Source organism: Neolamprologus brichardi, chromosome 20, assembly GCF_056152115.1.
Source record: "Neolamprologus brichardi isolate AB-2024 chromosome 20, ASM5615211v1, whole genome shotgun sequence".
Classification (NCBI taxonomy): Eukaryota; Metazoa; Chordata; class Actinopteri; order Cichliformes; family Cichlidae; genus Neolamprologus; species Neolamprologus brichardi.
Window position 1 is genome coordinate 1,974,830 of NC_142123.1, and position 15,506 is coordinate 1,990,335.

Consider the following 15,506-nt stretch of genomic DNA (forward strand, 5'->3'; position numbering starts at 1 on the left):
AGCTGCAGGGAAAGAGGAGTTGCTTTTATTTATTTATTTCTTTTTTACTTAAACATCCCCTGCTTGTTCACAGCACAAATCAGTAGTCTACTGTGCATGCTAAGCATGGTTAATAGCAAAATGTTGATAGAACAGCGATGCCATATTAATAAAACACTAATCCTCTGTTTAAGTTAAAGATAGATTATTCTTTTAGTCTTAAGTAGGAAAATGTCAGCAATGGAAAAAACGTAAAGCTTTGAAAGAATGCTGAGTTTTTAGAATATTCATATATTCGTTATATGTCTTTTGTGTCTTATTAAGGAGTTTTAAAGTAGTGAAAACAATTTGTGTCGTCGCGTCTGCCAGTCTGTCAGCTTATTCGTGCATTTAAGAAGATTTAGGTATTCAGACCTAAATCATATTGTCGTGGCTCCAGTTTTGGATTTTCATGGATCGTGTTAAACAAATTTCCTTAACAGTAACCATGAAATATGTGGAAAAGTTTAATTTAAAGTTCTGTTATGAAAATTACATCAGCAACATTATTACACTGCAAAATTAATACTGCAGTAAAAATGAATGTCTGTCTTTTTGAAGTATCGAATGTTTCATTAAAGTTACTTTCTGATGGTTTCATTGTCCCACAGTGCTGACATAAAAATAATACGTTTGCAAAACTAAACAAGCAATTTTCCTTATCACAATTCAGGAAATAGCCACTAAATTGGAACACCTGAAAGCCACTTTATTAGGTATTCCAAGTGAAACTCTGTTGAAATAATACAGGACAAAACGTTTGTCTCAAACTGTTTTAGAAACCTGCTGTTTGTGCTGCTGTTAATAATATTTTACTGTTTACAGGACTGTGTTATTACACTATTTTAATGTATTTGCTAATGAGAGTCCAGTGAAATGGAGCTCTAAACATCTGGAATATCTGTTGCTATCCAGGTACTTCAGCTGAACAACCTAAAAATGAACTTTACCTTAACTTGTGTATGTCAGCAGCATAAAACCACACTGTCGACACCACCTACAGATGTGGCTTATAGGATATCTGAGAATCTGAGCCGAGATATCTGAAACTCCTTTCTGTGTGTGTCAAAGGTCTAAAACATTACGTCAGTTTGCAAACTGTGTGCGCAGGCTGATAGGTAACACTATAAAGTATTAAGGAAAATCAATTATGTTTATTTTCTTGTGCTGTTACAGATGGTCTCCTGTCTCCAGGGGAGACAAGACACAAAGCAGTGGGATTTGAAGCTTACATACAGTTCATATTTCCAGCAGCCTGATATCACTGTTCTGATAACACTGCAAATCCTTTTATGCTGTGAATATTAAAATGCGTTTTTATGTGAGAACAAAAAAAAAAAAGTAAATTGATTAGACCCTGATGAAGTCATTGGGTATCGAATAAGTCTTGGATGATCAATAATGGTCAACATGTGACATTTAGCAGGGTGACTGTTGTGATTACAAGTTCATTCAGTTACGCAGATCTTGTCCGGGGCTGCAGTAGGTGACTCCCTCACTGCGCTGAGTGCAGCTCGCCACAGCAGAGACAGTTTCATCACCAACTTACCTTTTTATTGTCACCGATCATCCTTAACTGGGAAGCATTTAAAATGCCATTGATCTTGATAATGCTGTGCCATAATATGACAGTAACAGTTGTATGAGATTCAGGAAGTCAAATTTCCGAGATTGATGAGTCGTAGCAGTTGAGTTATAATCCATCTACCTGAGTGATGCTCAGGCACTGTTCCACAAGAAGGAGCAGACAAATAAATAAAACCCATAAAGGTGACACAGGAAATTGATACTTAACAATCATCTTGAGCAACAAGCACCTGGAGAGACTGGTGGGCAGCACTTACTACTGTGGAGGGAGAAAGCTAAGAAGGTTAGCGGGTCATAAAAAGAACAAAACCTCCTAAAGGCCAATCATAAAAGTTCCGCGTTATACACCAGAACTGAGCAAAGTTGTGTTTGTGACATTCACAAGTTTTTATTTTAGTGATGTACTTTAAAAAATTAAAAGGAAAATTTCCCAGTTTGGTCATAAAGCCTACCATTACGCTTATACAAATGATTTTATAAAAGTAGATATTAGAGTCTGACCATAAGGGTGTGAGAAAACTAGGAGAACATGCAAAGCGTGCCAGAAATTTTAAAGATTTTATTTAATGAAGCAGTAATTCACAGAAACCAGAACATCTTCCCGCCAAAGCGGAAATGACTTCTAGGCCTCTGTTGGCTTTTCTCCTGCATGTAGCAGCAGCAGTTTTCACCTCTCTGCTTTTTTCACCAAAACTTTTCCAATAACGTCTTTGTTGTTGACTGCCATTTTCTTACACTTAACTCTTATTCTCGAGTCTTTTATATGTTGTTAAATATGCGTCAGTTATAACACACTTCCACATTATCGACACTGAAATCTACGGAAGACATAAATGACAAAAATAAGCCTTTTGATGATATTTCATGTCTTTAAATAGTGCAGCCATCCATCTGAACTCATTTATGTAAGGAACAAAAGCAAATTCACACAAATTCCAAAGGTTTTGTTTGTTGTCCAATGAAAAGTGTTTTAACATTTTATTTCTGCAGGATGGACAGCGATGCATACACGCTTTTGCACAAACTTGGTTTCATGTTTATATTGTAAAGTTTTATGTCAGAATAAACAGCATCAAGAACAGTACTTTGGCACACGTATTCATGTTGTTTAAGAGACACACTTGTGTTGTTGTTTTCTTTTTTCATTCTTTATTCCTTGCTCGAGCTCGCCTTATGATCTGAACTCATCGGTGATTGAATAAGGCCATAAATTCAGTACATATTGAGGGTATATGATTACTTAGAAACTGTGCCTACAGAAATATTTTCCTAAGATACTGTGTGATAATTTCAAAAGGGGATTTGAACATTTTTGTTTAATGACTTTTAAATGTAAATAATGTCCATTGTTACTACCCCTGGAGATGTTTTTTTAATCACTATATAATGAGGAGGTTACCTTTCTTTGTGTTCTCTGGTAAAGCATTGTTTGCCAAAGCAAAAACCCCATAAATAAATCAGTGCTAAATAAATGGAGGTCATTGTACTGAAAAGACATCGTGCTTTTCGGTGGACACCAAGCCCAGCTTATGAAATTTTAAAGCAGGTTAGTCATTGGCATTAATTACTGATGTAAATAACCGCATGCATGGATCGTGGCCAAGGATGGGAAAACAAATTAGCAAATGAAGAATAAACTGAGGGGAAAAGCTCCTAAATGGAGCTTAGAGGATTTTTAGTTACTCTCAGGCTTTAGGAATCTCTGATTTAGGCTGCAGGCCAATCAGGAAATAAACTGTTTATGGAAATATATACTAATAAACGAAAGGGTTGACTCATAAGCATTAATTATTATCATCATCATTTATTTGCTTTGATGGAGCCCCATATAATGAATGGAATTATCACTTCTCCAATGGACAGCAACAGCTTATGGGATGGTAAAATAAGAAGCAGCTGGCATTTGTTGATTATAGTGAAAGATACTTAAAGCAGCACATCTTTGTTAAACTTAGAGCAGTTTTGTTTTCACTGCAGCTTAAGAAAAGTCTGGATGCAGGGAGCATTTTTCAAATCTAAACCCAAAATCAGTTACACAACAGCTGCAAATTGGACAGTTGCACATCAGTCACTGTAAAGGACATAATGCAAAATTTTGAAATTAATGATGGACCGTAACCAAAGCTGGTTTCACGGTACCACGGCTGGGATCATTTGTCACTTCAAAGATCTACTGAAGGCAAAGCCCAGAATCTGGAAAAACATGTAAGGATTTTTTGGCTTTCCTGATCCTCGCCCCCTAAAAACACACGTGATCAAACGGGGCAAAGAAGTCAAGTGAGTGAAAAGGAAATAATGACTTTATGCTGCTAACTAGGAGTGACCCAGCGTGTGAACAACTGGCTAACTTAATGTTGGAATGGAAGCAGTCTGTTCGCTCTTGCACTGGGGCCCTTGGGGGAGGCTTTCTTTGACCCTTGGGGACCCCCCCTACTCCTTGACCTCATCCACAGAATTACTGCACTTCAGTGTGTGGATCCTCCAGCTTTCAGTGGCTGGAAAAAGATCATGTAGAGGAACCAGAGGTAAAAGTCCTATTGAACCTTAGCACCGTTAAAATCATAAATCACCCAGCATATGGAAGAATTTCAGGAATCCAGCGCTGTCTGCTTCTTCTTCCTTACACTCCCCCCCCCCCCCCCCCCCTCTCCTCTTTCTGGCTCTTTGTAAATGAACAGATTTTTTCGAGGAGAACTTTTCTTTCCGTGTGTCTTTCTCTCTTTTGCCCTTCATTATATTTCTCCCAAATTACCCAGCTGTCACCACCTCTTCTCTACAGATGTGGTGTGGACGTGGCTTTATTTAGATCGAAATGTTCATAGACTTATAGGTGCTATATAACTCCCCTGACACCCACTGAGGCGTGCTGCAAATGGTGTCAAATATTTACCAAATGCCAGCTGATGAAGCAATGAATTAGGAGCAGGAAGGCACTCCATCCAGAACAACTAGGGGATCAGCTTCCTTGTTACCCCCCCACCCCCATTTCATAGCTGTCAGTAGTCATCTGTGATAGCTCATTTACAGCAACACAACTCTTATACATCACATAGCATGCTTAAAACTCATGCGCAGTATCGACACCAGGCCTCACATTATCAAGAATAAGACAGGAAGTGCTCCTTTGGAAGTTGCAATCTATCTGATAAACTCTGGCGATTCAGGAGAACATGTGACCCACTTCTGTCAAATGCGTGCATAACGCCCCCCCCAATGAGAGTCGTCTTTTTAAAATCAAAAATAGATGATTAAAAATAACCCGTCCATGACTCTGTTTACATTTCAGAATCCACATGTCACAGTGACACAGTGAACGCCATTTAAAGAAGAAGTCTTCTCATTGTTCTTTAAGATAATATGCTGTCATAAGTGACTGAATGCCACTGGTCTCTGGTGCAGCCCTATAGGATGTTGGAAGGGCTTCTACGCTACACAACTAACATGCCCCCTGAGCGGGAGGCCAGCCCCAACTTGCAGCACTACAATTTGGCTATTGAAAAGGCAAAGGCTGGGAAGGAGGAGGCAAGAGATCTTGTCATGGTGCCCAATGGGTTCAGAGCTTGTGGTTGGAGTGCTGGAAAGACTGCCTTGTCTCAGTGATTAATGGTGGGGAACTCATAGGCAGAAGTGAGGGAGAGGCTTATGTGGCGGCACTGTGCAACATGAATGCACAATACTATGGAGTTTGCAGTGAATCTAAAGCACGCCTTAATTTGATTACAGAGTCGTTCTCATTTTTTCCATTTGGGATCTAATCCAGGAATCTTTAATCATAAAAATACTGCTGGAGAAAAAAAAAATGTAAGTCTAATCAGCGATGAATAGCGTAAACATGGCACAAGAGCTACAGTTTTCCCACATTCATTTATTAAGCCTGTACAGTATGTGACATCTCGATTAATCAATAGAAGTATCAAAGACTTGCCGTATCATTTAATAGTTTTAACAAAAATATAACATCATTCAAAACGAACATTAATTTGCTCATTTAACACTTACTAATATTTCACACAACCTGCTATTTAGATGAAAACAAAAATCCTAATGTAACACTTAGAAAATGACAACCACTTAGCAATTGTCTGACAACATGAAGGCAATGGAAAACTCACTCAAAGTCTACGTCATGCATGCATTAACCATGCGACAATACCCCCGTAAGATTACAGAACAAAAACATGTAATTATTACTTCGTGTCTTGTGCATGCTGTGTGTATGTACAAAAAGCACAGCAAGTTTGAGGCCCTGCAGTCTTCAGTCACTGTGTTTGAGAAACACAAAAGATATCGCTGTAGTTTTCCTTTAATTAAGATGTGTTCATATGGTTTAATTAAAATGTTCCATGAATGCTGAAAGGGTGTGTTGAGGGAACTTCAGCCCTGCTGATCAGACTCATCCTCCAGTCTTTCATAAGTAAGTGAAAGTAGATGTATCATATTGAGATTTTGATGAGCACAGGAGGAGTTGGCCATTATGGGGCCCTAGGGCCACTTTGAAATGCCAGCATGGTGATGACTATCTATGCCCGTAAAGGAGGCCGATGGACCATTTGCAACAGATGGAAGTATGCAGTTCAAATGGGCCAGGTCTGATGGGTGAATATACTGACCACTATTGCTGTTGCTGAAAGAGCCAAATAGAGAGGCGTGCAAGTCTGAGGAGGAGGAGGAGGAAGTTCTAACAATGTTTGCATCTGGAAAATTCAGGTGGTCTGCAAAGGAGGTTGAGCTGGAGGACAGGTTGCAGGTGGCCAACTGAGAGAAACTTGTCATCTTTCCATACTTCTGCTCCTTCTTGTACCTCATTCTGCGGTTTTGAAACCAGATCTTGACCTGACGATCAGTGAGCTGGAGCCCAGCAGCCATCTCCAGCCTCCTAGGACGACACAGGTAAGGGTTGAAGTGGAACTCCTTCTCCAGCTCCAGCAGCTGGTTGTTGGTAAAGGCTGTCCTCTCCCTCTTCACACTTTGCCTTCCTCTACCTGGTAGACCAGCTGCCATGCCACTGCTGACTGATGATGGAGGAAGCACATAAAGAAGAGAGGGTGTTAAAAGGAAAAACCACACATCTAACAGTTCTATCCTGAAATGTATAACCTGCACATGGAATACTTCAAGTGCCAGGGAGGCCCGTGTTAATCCTCAGACAATCAACCTGTGAACAAGTAAGAGCCCTCAGCTCTTCCTGCACATTCAGTCATGGTTGAGACACTATACAAGACTGGCTGTCTACTGTGTCATGTGTTCAGGGAAAGTTACCTCCCGAAGAAGCAGTCTGGGGGAAACATCTGACGCCAGTACGGCTGCCTGACAGAACACATTAATCAGAGCTGCACACAGAAGCAGACCTGTCAAATCCTCATCTCAGTCACTTAAAAGGTACCTTGGGACCACCACTGAAAATAACCACCATTAGGGATTCAATTTGACATGTATATGAGCAGTGCCAGGCTCTGTTGATAATAATGTAACATACCAGGGTTAATGGATACTTAATAGTGAGAATGAATAGTGGAAACTATATAACAATAATCTGCTGCACTGGAGGACTGCTTCCTTGTTATATGTTAGCTTGTCGACACAGCAATGTTTAACTCTTTCAAAGATTTTTAAAAAAGGAAAATAAAACAGCATGATTAGAACATTAAATTTAAAAAAAATCAAAAAGTTTTTCTCTCTCTCTTTTTTTTTTTTAAATATATGGAGATTTTGATCTCAAAATAAACACAAGCGCCTCTATAGTCATGATGTGATAGAATTAATGAACTGATACAATCCATTTTGAGACCGTGTCAAGAGATGACAGATGCAGAGTGCTGATTTTTTTCTTTTTTCTTTTTTTTGTGGATTAAAAGAAGTGTTTGTGCAGCATTTGCGCTGCAGCTTGTCTGTTTGGAACATCACTTTGCCTGCAGGACTGGAAAAACAGCCCCGTACGCTGTGAGCATGACAGTGGCATTTGGTTAACTGTTCAGTAACACCAGCGCTCATTCATTGACAAAGCAGAAAGAGCGCTCACATTAGAACAAAGTTCTCTTAAGTGTGATCAAGCAGATGACTTTGACCACTCCTGAAAAGTTACTTTGCTGTGGCTGTTCTGCTTCCAAAGAAAGATAACAAAGACGGTGAGTGTTTGAGTTACATATTCAGTCGAAAAAAGAAACATTTAAAACGTGTTTGTAAAGAGGCTAATGAAGCTTCTTGGGTCACAAATATTTTGAACACTCAGTGTCAGCTTTAAAGAGGCACAGATAATGAACAAAACCAGTTACCAGATTGTTCAGAGCCAGTGGTCCGTGGATTCATCCAGGGGAAAATTACTTCTGAGCGGCAGATGGTGAGTAGACTGCAGCTCCTGCTCTTGATGTCCAGCTTGCCCTTGCCATGGCAGTGAACCACGGACTCCAGTGGGCACTCGGATTGTTCATCTGGGTTCAACCTGGAACTGACACGAGAAGAGGAGGTCATGTTTTGCTGATTAAGTTCTGCTTCTTGGCCTCCTCCTCCTCCTCCATTGTATCCCGCGCTTAATTTTGGCACCTGTCCAGAGCTCATAGCAAAACTGTTGCCATGCAGCTGCAGTGGGAGGGCAAACTGTTGGGGGTCCATGGACCCAGCTCATCAAACTGTTTCAAATAAAACCAGGAGTCCCTCAACAGCAGTAAAAGGCGAGGACGTGTGTCTATCTAATATTCGATCACAATTAACCTGAATGTAAAAAGGCACGCGGGAAAGTGCACTTTGAGTAACCATTTGGAACAATTGAATAATATTTACCAGAAGGGTGCCGTGGTCACGTGTGGCAGTCCTCCAATGACGGAGCTTTGGAGTTGGAAAGTAATCCGCCGGCAACTTGGAACCCAGAGGAAGCTTCTGCCATATTTCTTCAGACATTTCTATGAGCAGCCTGCATTTCTTTACCTAGGATATTAAAAAAATATATAATGGAATATGAAAAGACGCCAAACGACTGTGTAATCAGTGTAAGAGAAAGAGGGAGATGTGTTTAAACGGAGAGACAAACATTAGGAGAAAGGGGGGGAGACAGACAAAGCTTACACGTGCGGTGAGGAGCATTTCATTAGAAACTGGGCGCAGATTTCGTGTAATATTGTTACTCTTTTGACAGGACTCGTTTTCTCGTTTTATTTTTGAAGGAACCGCCGCTCGCAGCCACACATCCTGAACTTTTTGGTGGTAGGTTTGAACAAATACGATGCGAGGATTTTTTTTTCCCTCTGCGCTACAATACGCGTCTGTGAGGTGGAATAAGAGATGGTTAATAACTGGTTATAGATCACAGCTCATTATTCTGCTGAAGCTTTTCTAGGTGTAAAATTATTAAAAAGAAATTGCGCTCCTTGTTTGCTTGTTTGTTTGTTTGTTTTTTCCCCAGTCAAACGCTATTATAAATAATGGCGCTTATTCGCGTATTTTCATTCTACTAGGGGCACTAAGTGGAGTAAATCTGTTTTAAGTCTGTAAAACGAAATCATTACGCTTATTTTGGATAACTTATTCTGAAACGTATTTAAATACCTATTATAAATCGGCGGGCTTTTTATAAACACAGAGCGTGTGTTTATAACAGTGTAGCTTTGGCTTAATGGGATTCACTGGGAGTGGTCAAACAAAGACATGACAGTCATTGCCACACAAAGACAAAGGAGGCAATCGTCAAAGATGTTTTTTTCTACAGGACAATTCAACGCATTTGCATTAATCAGGCATCACTGTACAGCATCGAGTCCACTGACTCCAGGAGGCAACACTCAAACACTATGGACATCTTTTGGAGGGGTTAAATTCCTCCTTCTGCACGATGGCGTGAACTCAAACATCAGATGCTCAGTTAAACGCTCTAACGCGCCTATTTGCAGCCACAGTGCCAAACATCCAAGACAACTGGGACTTAGCTATGAAGGCGTAAAACACCTAAATAAAATATGAATTTTTCAACTTCATTTAAAAACCCATAATAAATATTTTTTTCTAGGAGAAGTTATTTGGGATAAAAGCTACATCAATTGTGGCCTAACTGAGTTATACTGTAGGGTGAAAGAACTCATAAAACGTGTTTGTTTAATTCCAGCAATGCGCAATTTTATGCAAAACGCCACATAACGAGAATAATGAATCTATCACAAAATTATAAATAGTGCTCCCTAAAACATGTTCTAAATGAGAAGGTTTGGGAGACTATGCTGAATATTCCAAGCCAGTATTAATCTTAGCTGAACCATGTTTTGGATGTAAGCTCCTTCTGGTGTTTCAGTACAAAGCTGCAAAGCTGTCGAGAAAACCCTCTTTAGATGTCTCAGAGGTGATGGATTATGCACTCAGGGTTTGCGTGGAAAGAGAGGAGCCTTCCTCCTTCTCCGTTTCACCCCTGCTGCCACTATCACCGATGTTTTACCTGAACCTTTAGAGTGGTGTCACATCCTGAGATTTTTTATTTTTATTTTCTTTTATTAGTTGAATTTATTTTTACGTAATGAAATATTTTATATGAAATCAAGGACATGAAACAACTGCTGCCATAGCACAATGCTTACAACATTAATATAATTTCAATTTGACTGCTGAGGCATTAAAAATGTTTGTTGACACTAAAAACTACAGTGTTGATATTTCTTTTCCCCCTTTTTGAATTGTAGCCAGTTAAATAAAGACTGTGGAAAGGTTTAGTACTTAAATTTAAATTGGCTAAAGGTTAAATTTGTCATTTCCACTGTGAGGTAAATGTGGGCCAGCAAAACTAAATAAACTGATAAAACCCTGACATATGTTTGCATTTTCGTCTCACGCATAAATAAATCTATTATTAGTAGTAAAAGCAGCATTAGTGTTATTATCAGTTGAATAAGGCAGTGTACATCAGGACTGACTGAAAGTGGGGAAAGTAATTAAATTCGTTTTGTTTTCCTTACCTCACACCCTTGAACATACTCTCTGAATTGGAGATAGAATCTATGATATACTAGCTCAGCAAGACCATAATTTAGCTCCTCCGCGCCTCCACCACAATTCTCCGTGAACTCTGTTTGAACCGCCTCAGTGGCAATAAATCATTTTTCTCTCTCACACAAAAGCGCGCCGGTCGCTCTGGGTGTCAACCCTTTTACAATTCCTCCTTACCTTCTCTGCTCTCTCGCCTGCTGACACAAACAACCAAGGAAATTGTCTATAAACTTTTATTTTTCACAACAATAACGCAGACAGAAAAGGGTACTGCAGAATATCCGCAGCTGCGCACAAACGGTGAAATCCGGCAGATGCAACACAATTAAGCTTTTCTTTTCTGTTGTCTTTCCCCATGATACACACACACACACACACACACACACACACACACACACACACACACACACACACACACACACACACACACACACACACACACACACACATATATATTTTCCTTATATGTATATATTCTTACATATAAGGAAAAAAAAAATCTATAAATAGCTCACAAAGCACAAAGAAAGCACGGATCAGTTAATGTATTTCCAGGGGACAGAGCTCCGCAGATAAAGGGAGACTGAGAGAGAGCTGGGGAGAAGACGTTAATGGGCAGAGGATGCTGTCGGTTAAAACGGTGCATACAAATGGCGCTGTCTTGGCAGAGCAAGGAGAAGATTTATGGGCCCGGTGCCCTATATTGCTGTAAACAATGCAGAGTGAAATGAAAAGACTAGAGTTTGCAGACTGCACTTCATAAGTGAGTAAAAGACAGACAATGACAATTTCCCAAACTAGTCCCGACTTTCCTATAAGCGTGTGCATTAACATGAAGTATTAATTTGGGCCTAACTCTGATGTAAACCGTGACCAGTCTGGAGAATAGAGACAAACCTCAGTACCGTACTGAAAAGGTGCAATTTAAAAGTGCAATAATTAAAATAACACTCAAAATATTTTTGCTTGTTTTTGAGTGTTTAGGCCTATCTATCTATCTATCTATCTATCTATCTATCTATCTATCTATCTATCTATCTATCTATCTATCTATCTATCTATCTATCTATCTATCTATCTATCTATGTGTGTGCGAGAGTGTTTAAATAATCAAAATAATCCGTATAATAATCTGTACACTGAATGCACGCTCAATTGTAGGTTAACAGCTGATTTGTTTCTCAGGTGATCATAAACGTATATACAGAACAACCTAAAGGGGAAAACCTGAACCGTTACCCCCTCCAGTAAGAAGATCAGGTGGCTTCGAGCTGTGGGGTAAATTTTACTGACATTGTTTGGATCCAGTTGTTAGCTTAGAAGGAAGGGTGCAAAAGTTGTCCTAAGTAATCATCTTTATCATTTGATTAACAATTTCTACCCAAATGGGGTCTCTTCCAACAAGATCACTCACTTGGGCACAAGGTCACTGAATGGTTTAGTGGGTATGAGAATGGTCTGACTCAAACTTTATCATATCAGAGCTCAAATCATCTGAAGACATATGGGAGATTTTAGTGACCTCCACCATCATCCTCAAATCAAAAACTGGGCTTATCTTTCCAGCAGAGTTCAGGAGAATTGAAGGATCGACGCCAAGTTGCACAGAATCTGTGCAACTTGCGACTAGTACCTTACTAAGACATTTTATGTTGTTGTTTTTTTTCCTTTAATTGATAAATATACATACACGCGGTATTTATTTGTTTACTTATTGTATAGTTTATTTTAAAGTCCTGCATCTTAGATAACAGAGGTGATATGACCCTTCGCGTTACCATCCAATCAAATACAGTACACACAAAGTTAAACTGCAGCAGCAGCAGCTGTCAAAGTTCTGCATGATATGCAACTGGTGGTCACGCAAATACACCGGATAATCATTTTCAGAGAACAAATCAAATAAAAACCGCATCTCGCTAAACTTCTGCATAATCGTGGATCTATAGTCTCAGGATCGCATATTCAGAACACTTTTGCTAATGAAAAGCGAATAACATAATCATAACTCAATCTAGCGACTGTCTGGGCCCCCTTGTGACACCTCTAACGGAAGAAAATGACTGTAATTTCGAAGGTCCTCAACGATGCAGCAAATGGGCTAATTAAATATTTCTCAGCGAGGCGTTATGATGACAGAAAGTATACTCGTAAGTTTATCCAGGCCATCATTTCCTGTGCGATGTCAACTCTACAGTGGGACACCAGTCCAAGCTGCTTCGTCGTCTCCTGCTTGAAATGTTTGCCAGCGCCGACACTAAATCATTTTTAACATTTCTGATGGCTTTTTAAAATCTAGTTTTATGTAAATTAATCAAACTCTACCTCCACCACGCATGCGCGCACACACCAGGCCGACGCATTTGCTCCCTTGAGTGAACGGATAGGAGAGAGATTTAGGGATTTATGACACACCCACTGCTGGTCAATGTGAGACAGCCTCTCTATCCCTGGAAAATAGCAGCATGACCCCTGTTTCAACTCTCAGCCTTTATGCAGCTGCCATGGCTGCCGTTTAAACACACTACAGGATAACAATGCACCGGCCCCGGACCTTTTATGACAAACCAAAGTGACTGAAGAAGACACTCACCTGGGACGAGTTTGAAACAGTTTGCACTTAACCCGGCACAGACAACAAAAGCAGGCAATCAAGCGCGCAAGCGTCACAACACAGGCGCTTCCGTGTTTCATATTTGGTTTTGTTCAAACATTTCGATTGGTGTTTGTGTGCAAAGTTCTTCTTTTTTTTCATGCATATATCTTCACAGAGAAAGTCCTCGCCCGAGGTGCTCGTAAAGCACATGCAGCCTGCAGCAGTGCAATGTGAGCTGAAATTCATGTGTGATTCAACAGTCTCAAGTCAGAGACGAAACCAGTTAGCTGAGTAAAGACTGAGGAATTTATACACTCAACTTCAAACAAACAAAATGCACCAGATCCCTGAAAGGCAGCGAGTTTAAGAATAACTCATCTCAAATTCATTCTTCAGATTCAGCCCCGGGGGGCGGGGCAAAATAATAAAGGTAAAAAAGATCTACCATGACCTAAAAAGCTGAATGGAGTGAAACCAAAAATACTTCATTCTAAACTTAAAGAATTAAACTGCTATCCATCCGTGTAGCTCTTGTCACAGGTAAGGCCGTATCACTTTGAAGTTTCTAGAGAATTATTTAGTGAGTTACGCTCGTTCTTGGATCACGTGAGAAGAGAAAATATTTGTGTACACGATGATTCATTTTCTGTCGTTAAATTTAATGCAGTTAAACATTTGTGTTGCTATGAGGAAAAGTTTCCATTGTGTATTAGAACAAAGTTTAAAAAAACAAAACAAAAAGCAGCAGAGTGACACTGATTTATGACTGACTGGCCTTTTGTTTGAATAGCAATAATATTAAACCGCACGTTTTGTTTATTCCCATAATAAATCAGACAACGCCTAATACAGGTGTATTAGTTAAATCCCTGGCAACGCTAAGTCAAATTGTGCCTCATACACTCTCATTCCATTTAACGCAAATCTTCAGTTACAAGAGCTCAAACAAAGAGGGACATGTCGTCATTGTTCGAAGTGTAATTCGAGCTGCACCTGTACAGACACGATGAGGAGGATGAATTATCACATAAACAACTGACAGACGGTGAGATTATTTTGGCTTTCAGTGTCAACTGTTTATCCTGGAAGACGGGCTGTTGAATATTTTTCCATCAACGTTGAATATTTGGATCAAAGCGCTCCAACACGCTGAAATCTGCCTGCAAAACCGGATAAGAGTTTCCGAATATCATTTAAAAAAGCGGGTAGTGATTTGCCCCATCAATAATATCTCAAGGGTTGACATCATCGCTTATATTTTCGAGCATCTTCTACTTCTAACAAAACTTAATTAGTAATCTGTTCTGAAGTTCGCTCTCCTCTGTGTCAGGGGAAAAAATGCATGTGGCTAAAAATACAAGTTTGGGGAAGTGCCGAGCCTCCGCGGGAAGTTTGAAGGTTTTTGAAGGTCTTTGTCCATAAACTAATCAAAATGACCAACTGTCCCAGTACTGTCAGAAACATCTATAATTGGCAGCTCACTTCTGAATGTAAGTGCTGACCGGAGACCAGCTATTCTCTTAAGCCACACAGGAGTCATGTGACTGCATCAGGAGACACTCTTTTTAATGCTCCTGTTTGGGTGTGGGGTCTTCAGGGAACTAAAAAGGTCGTTTTGTTTACATCTTATTTATAATTACAATTTAAAAAATAACATTTTAAATACGTACACAAAACATTTCTTCCTTTCCTTCTTTTCTCAGACAGACTTAAAAAAATATGTTGTAAATTTAAATATGTATGTTGCCCCTCCATTAACTGCAGTAAAGGTTACCACTAAACTTTGCCACTTTGATTTGGAAACGACTTCACGGGAGATCGAAAGATTGTTAACTTAAAGAAGAAAGTGTCTGTGTGGAAATCCTGCAATTCTGCTGGGTGCAAGGAAGAGAACTGTCCGAGAGTTCAGCCCTGTCCAGTGTCGCCCCCCCAAAAACAAAAAATAACAAAAGAAGAAACACATTGAGTGATCCCCCGCAGCAGGCCTCTCTATCGGCACAACGCAGAAAAGAAAGCCGAGGCTGAAGGGGACCAGCGAGGGCGCACACAGAAGGTACACGTATAGAGAGTGAGTTGGGTCACAGGGTTGGAGAGGTCGGCCATCCAGACTGAAATGAGCCTAATGGGACAGAAAATGTGTCCCCGAGGTGAACTCGGCCTTCTACCATTTCGCCCCCAAACTTCAATAAAGTACCTTTTCAGCTTCGCGACATGGAGGCGACAGGGCCTAGAAAGAGGCTGGAGGGATGCTGGGACTGTGGCGAGCACATTAATTTCTCTAATCTGTCCAGCAACATAAAGGCTTCTGGATTCATTTTTCAGCGCCGTCTCACCACTATTCTAC

General features: G+C 40.0%; 1 protein-coding gene across 1 annotated transcript; it reads right to left on the reverse strand.

Annotated features, from left to right (window-relative positions):
• Nucleotides 1–5,368: 5,368 nt before the first annotated feature.
• On the reverse strand, nucleotides 5,369–8,339 carry LOC102787319 (uncharacterized). Its single transcript, XM_006785663.3, has 2 exons — nucleotides 7,878–8,339; nucleotides 5,369–6,617 (listed from the first exon to the last, which is right to left on the reverse strand). The coding sequence occupies exons 1-2, from the start codon at nucleotides 8,212–8,214 to the stop codon at nucleotides 6,088–6,090; spliced, it is 867 nt and encodes a 288-aa protein (XP_006785726.2). The 5' UTR covers nucleotides 8,215–8,339; the 3' UTR covers nucleotides 5,369–6,087.
• Nucleotides 8,340–15,506: the final 7,167 nt, after the last annotated feature.

Coding starts and splice junctions, on each gene's coding strand:
- LOC102787319 (XM_006785663.3), bottom strand. CDS start 8,214: ATGGACCCCCAACAGTTTGCCCTCCCACTGCAGCTGCATGGCAACAGT. Junction 6,618..7,877: donor CACTGGCTCTGAACAATCTG/GTAACTGGTTTT, acceptor CTCCATCATCAG/TCAGCAGTGGCATGGCAGCT.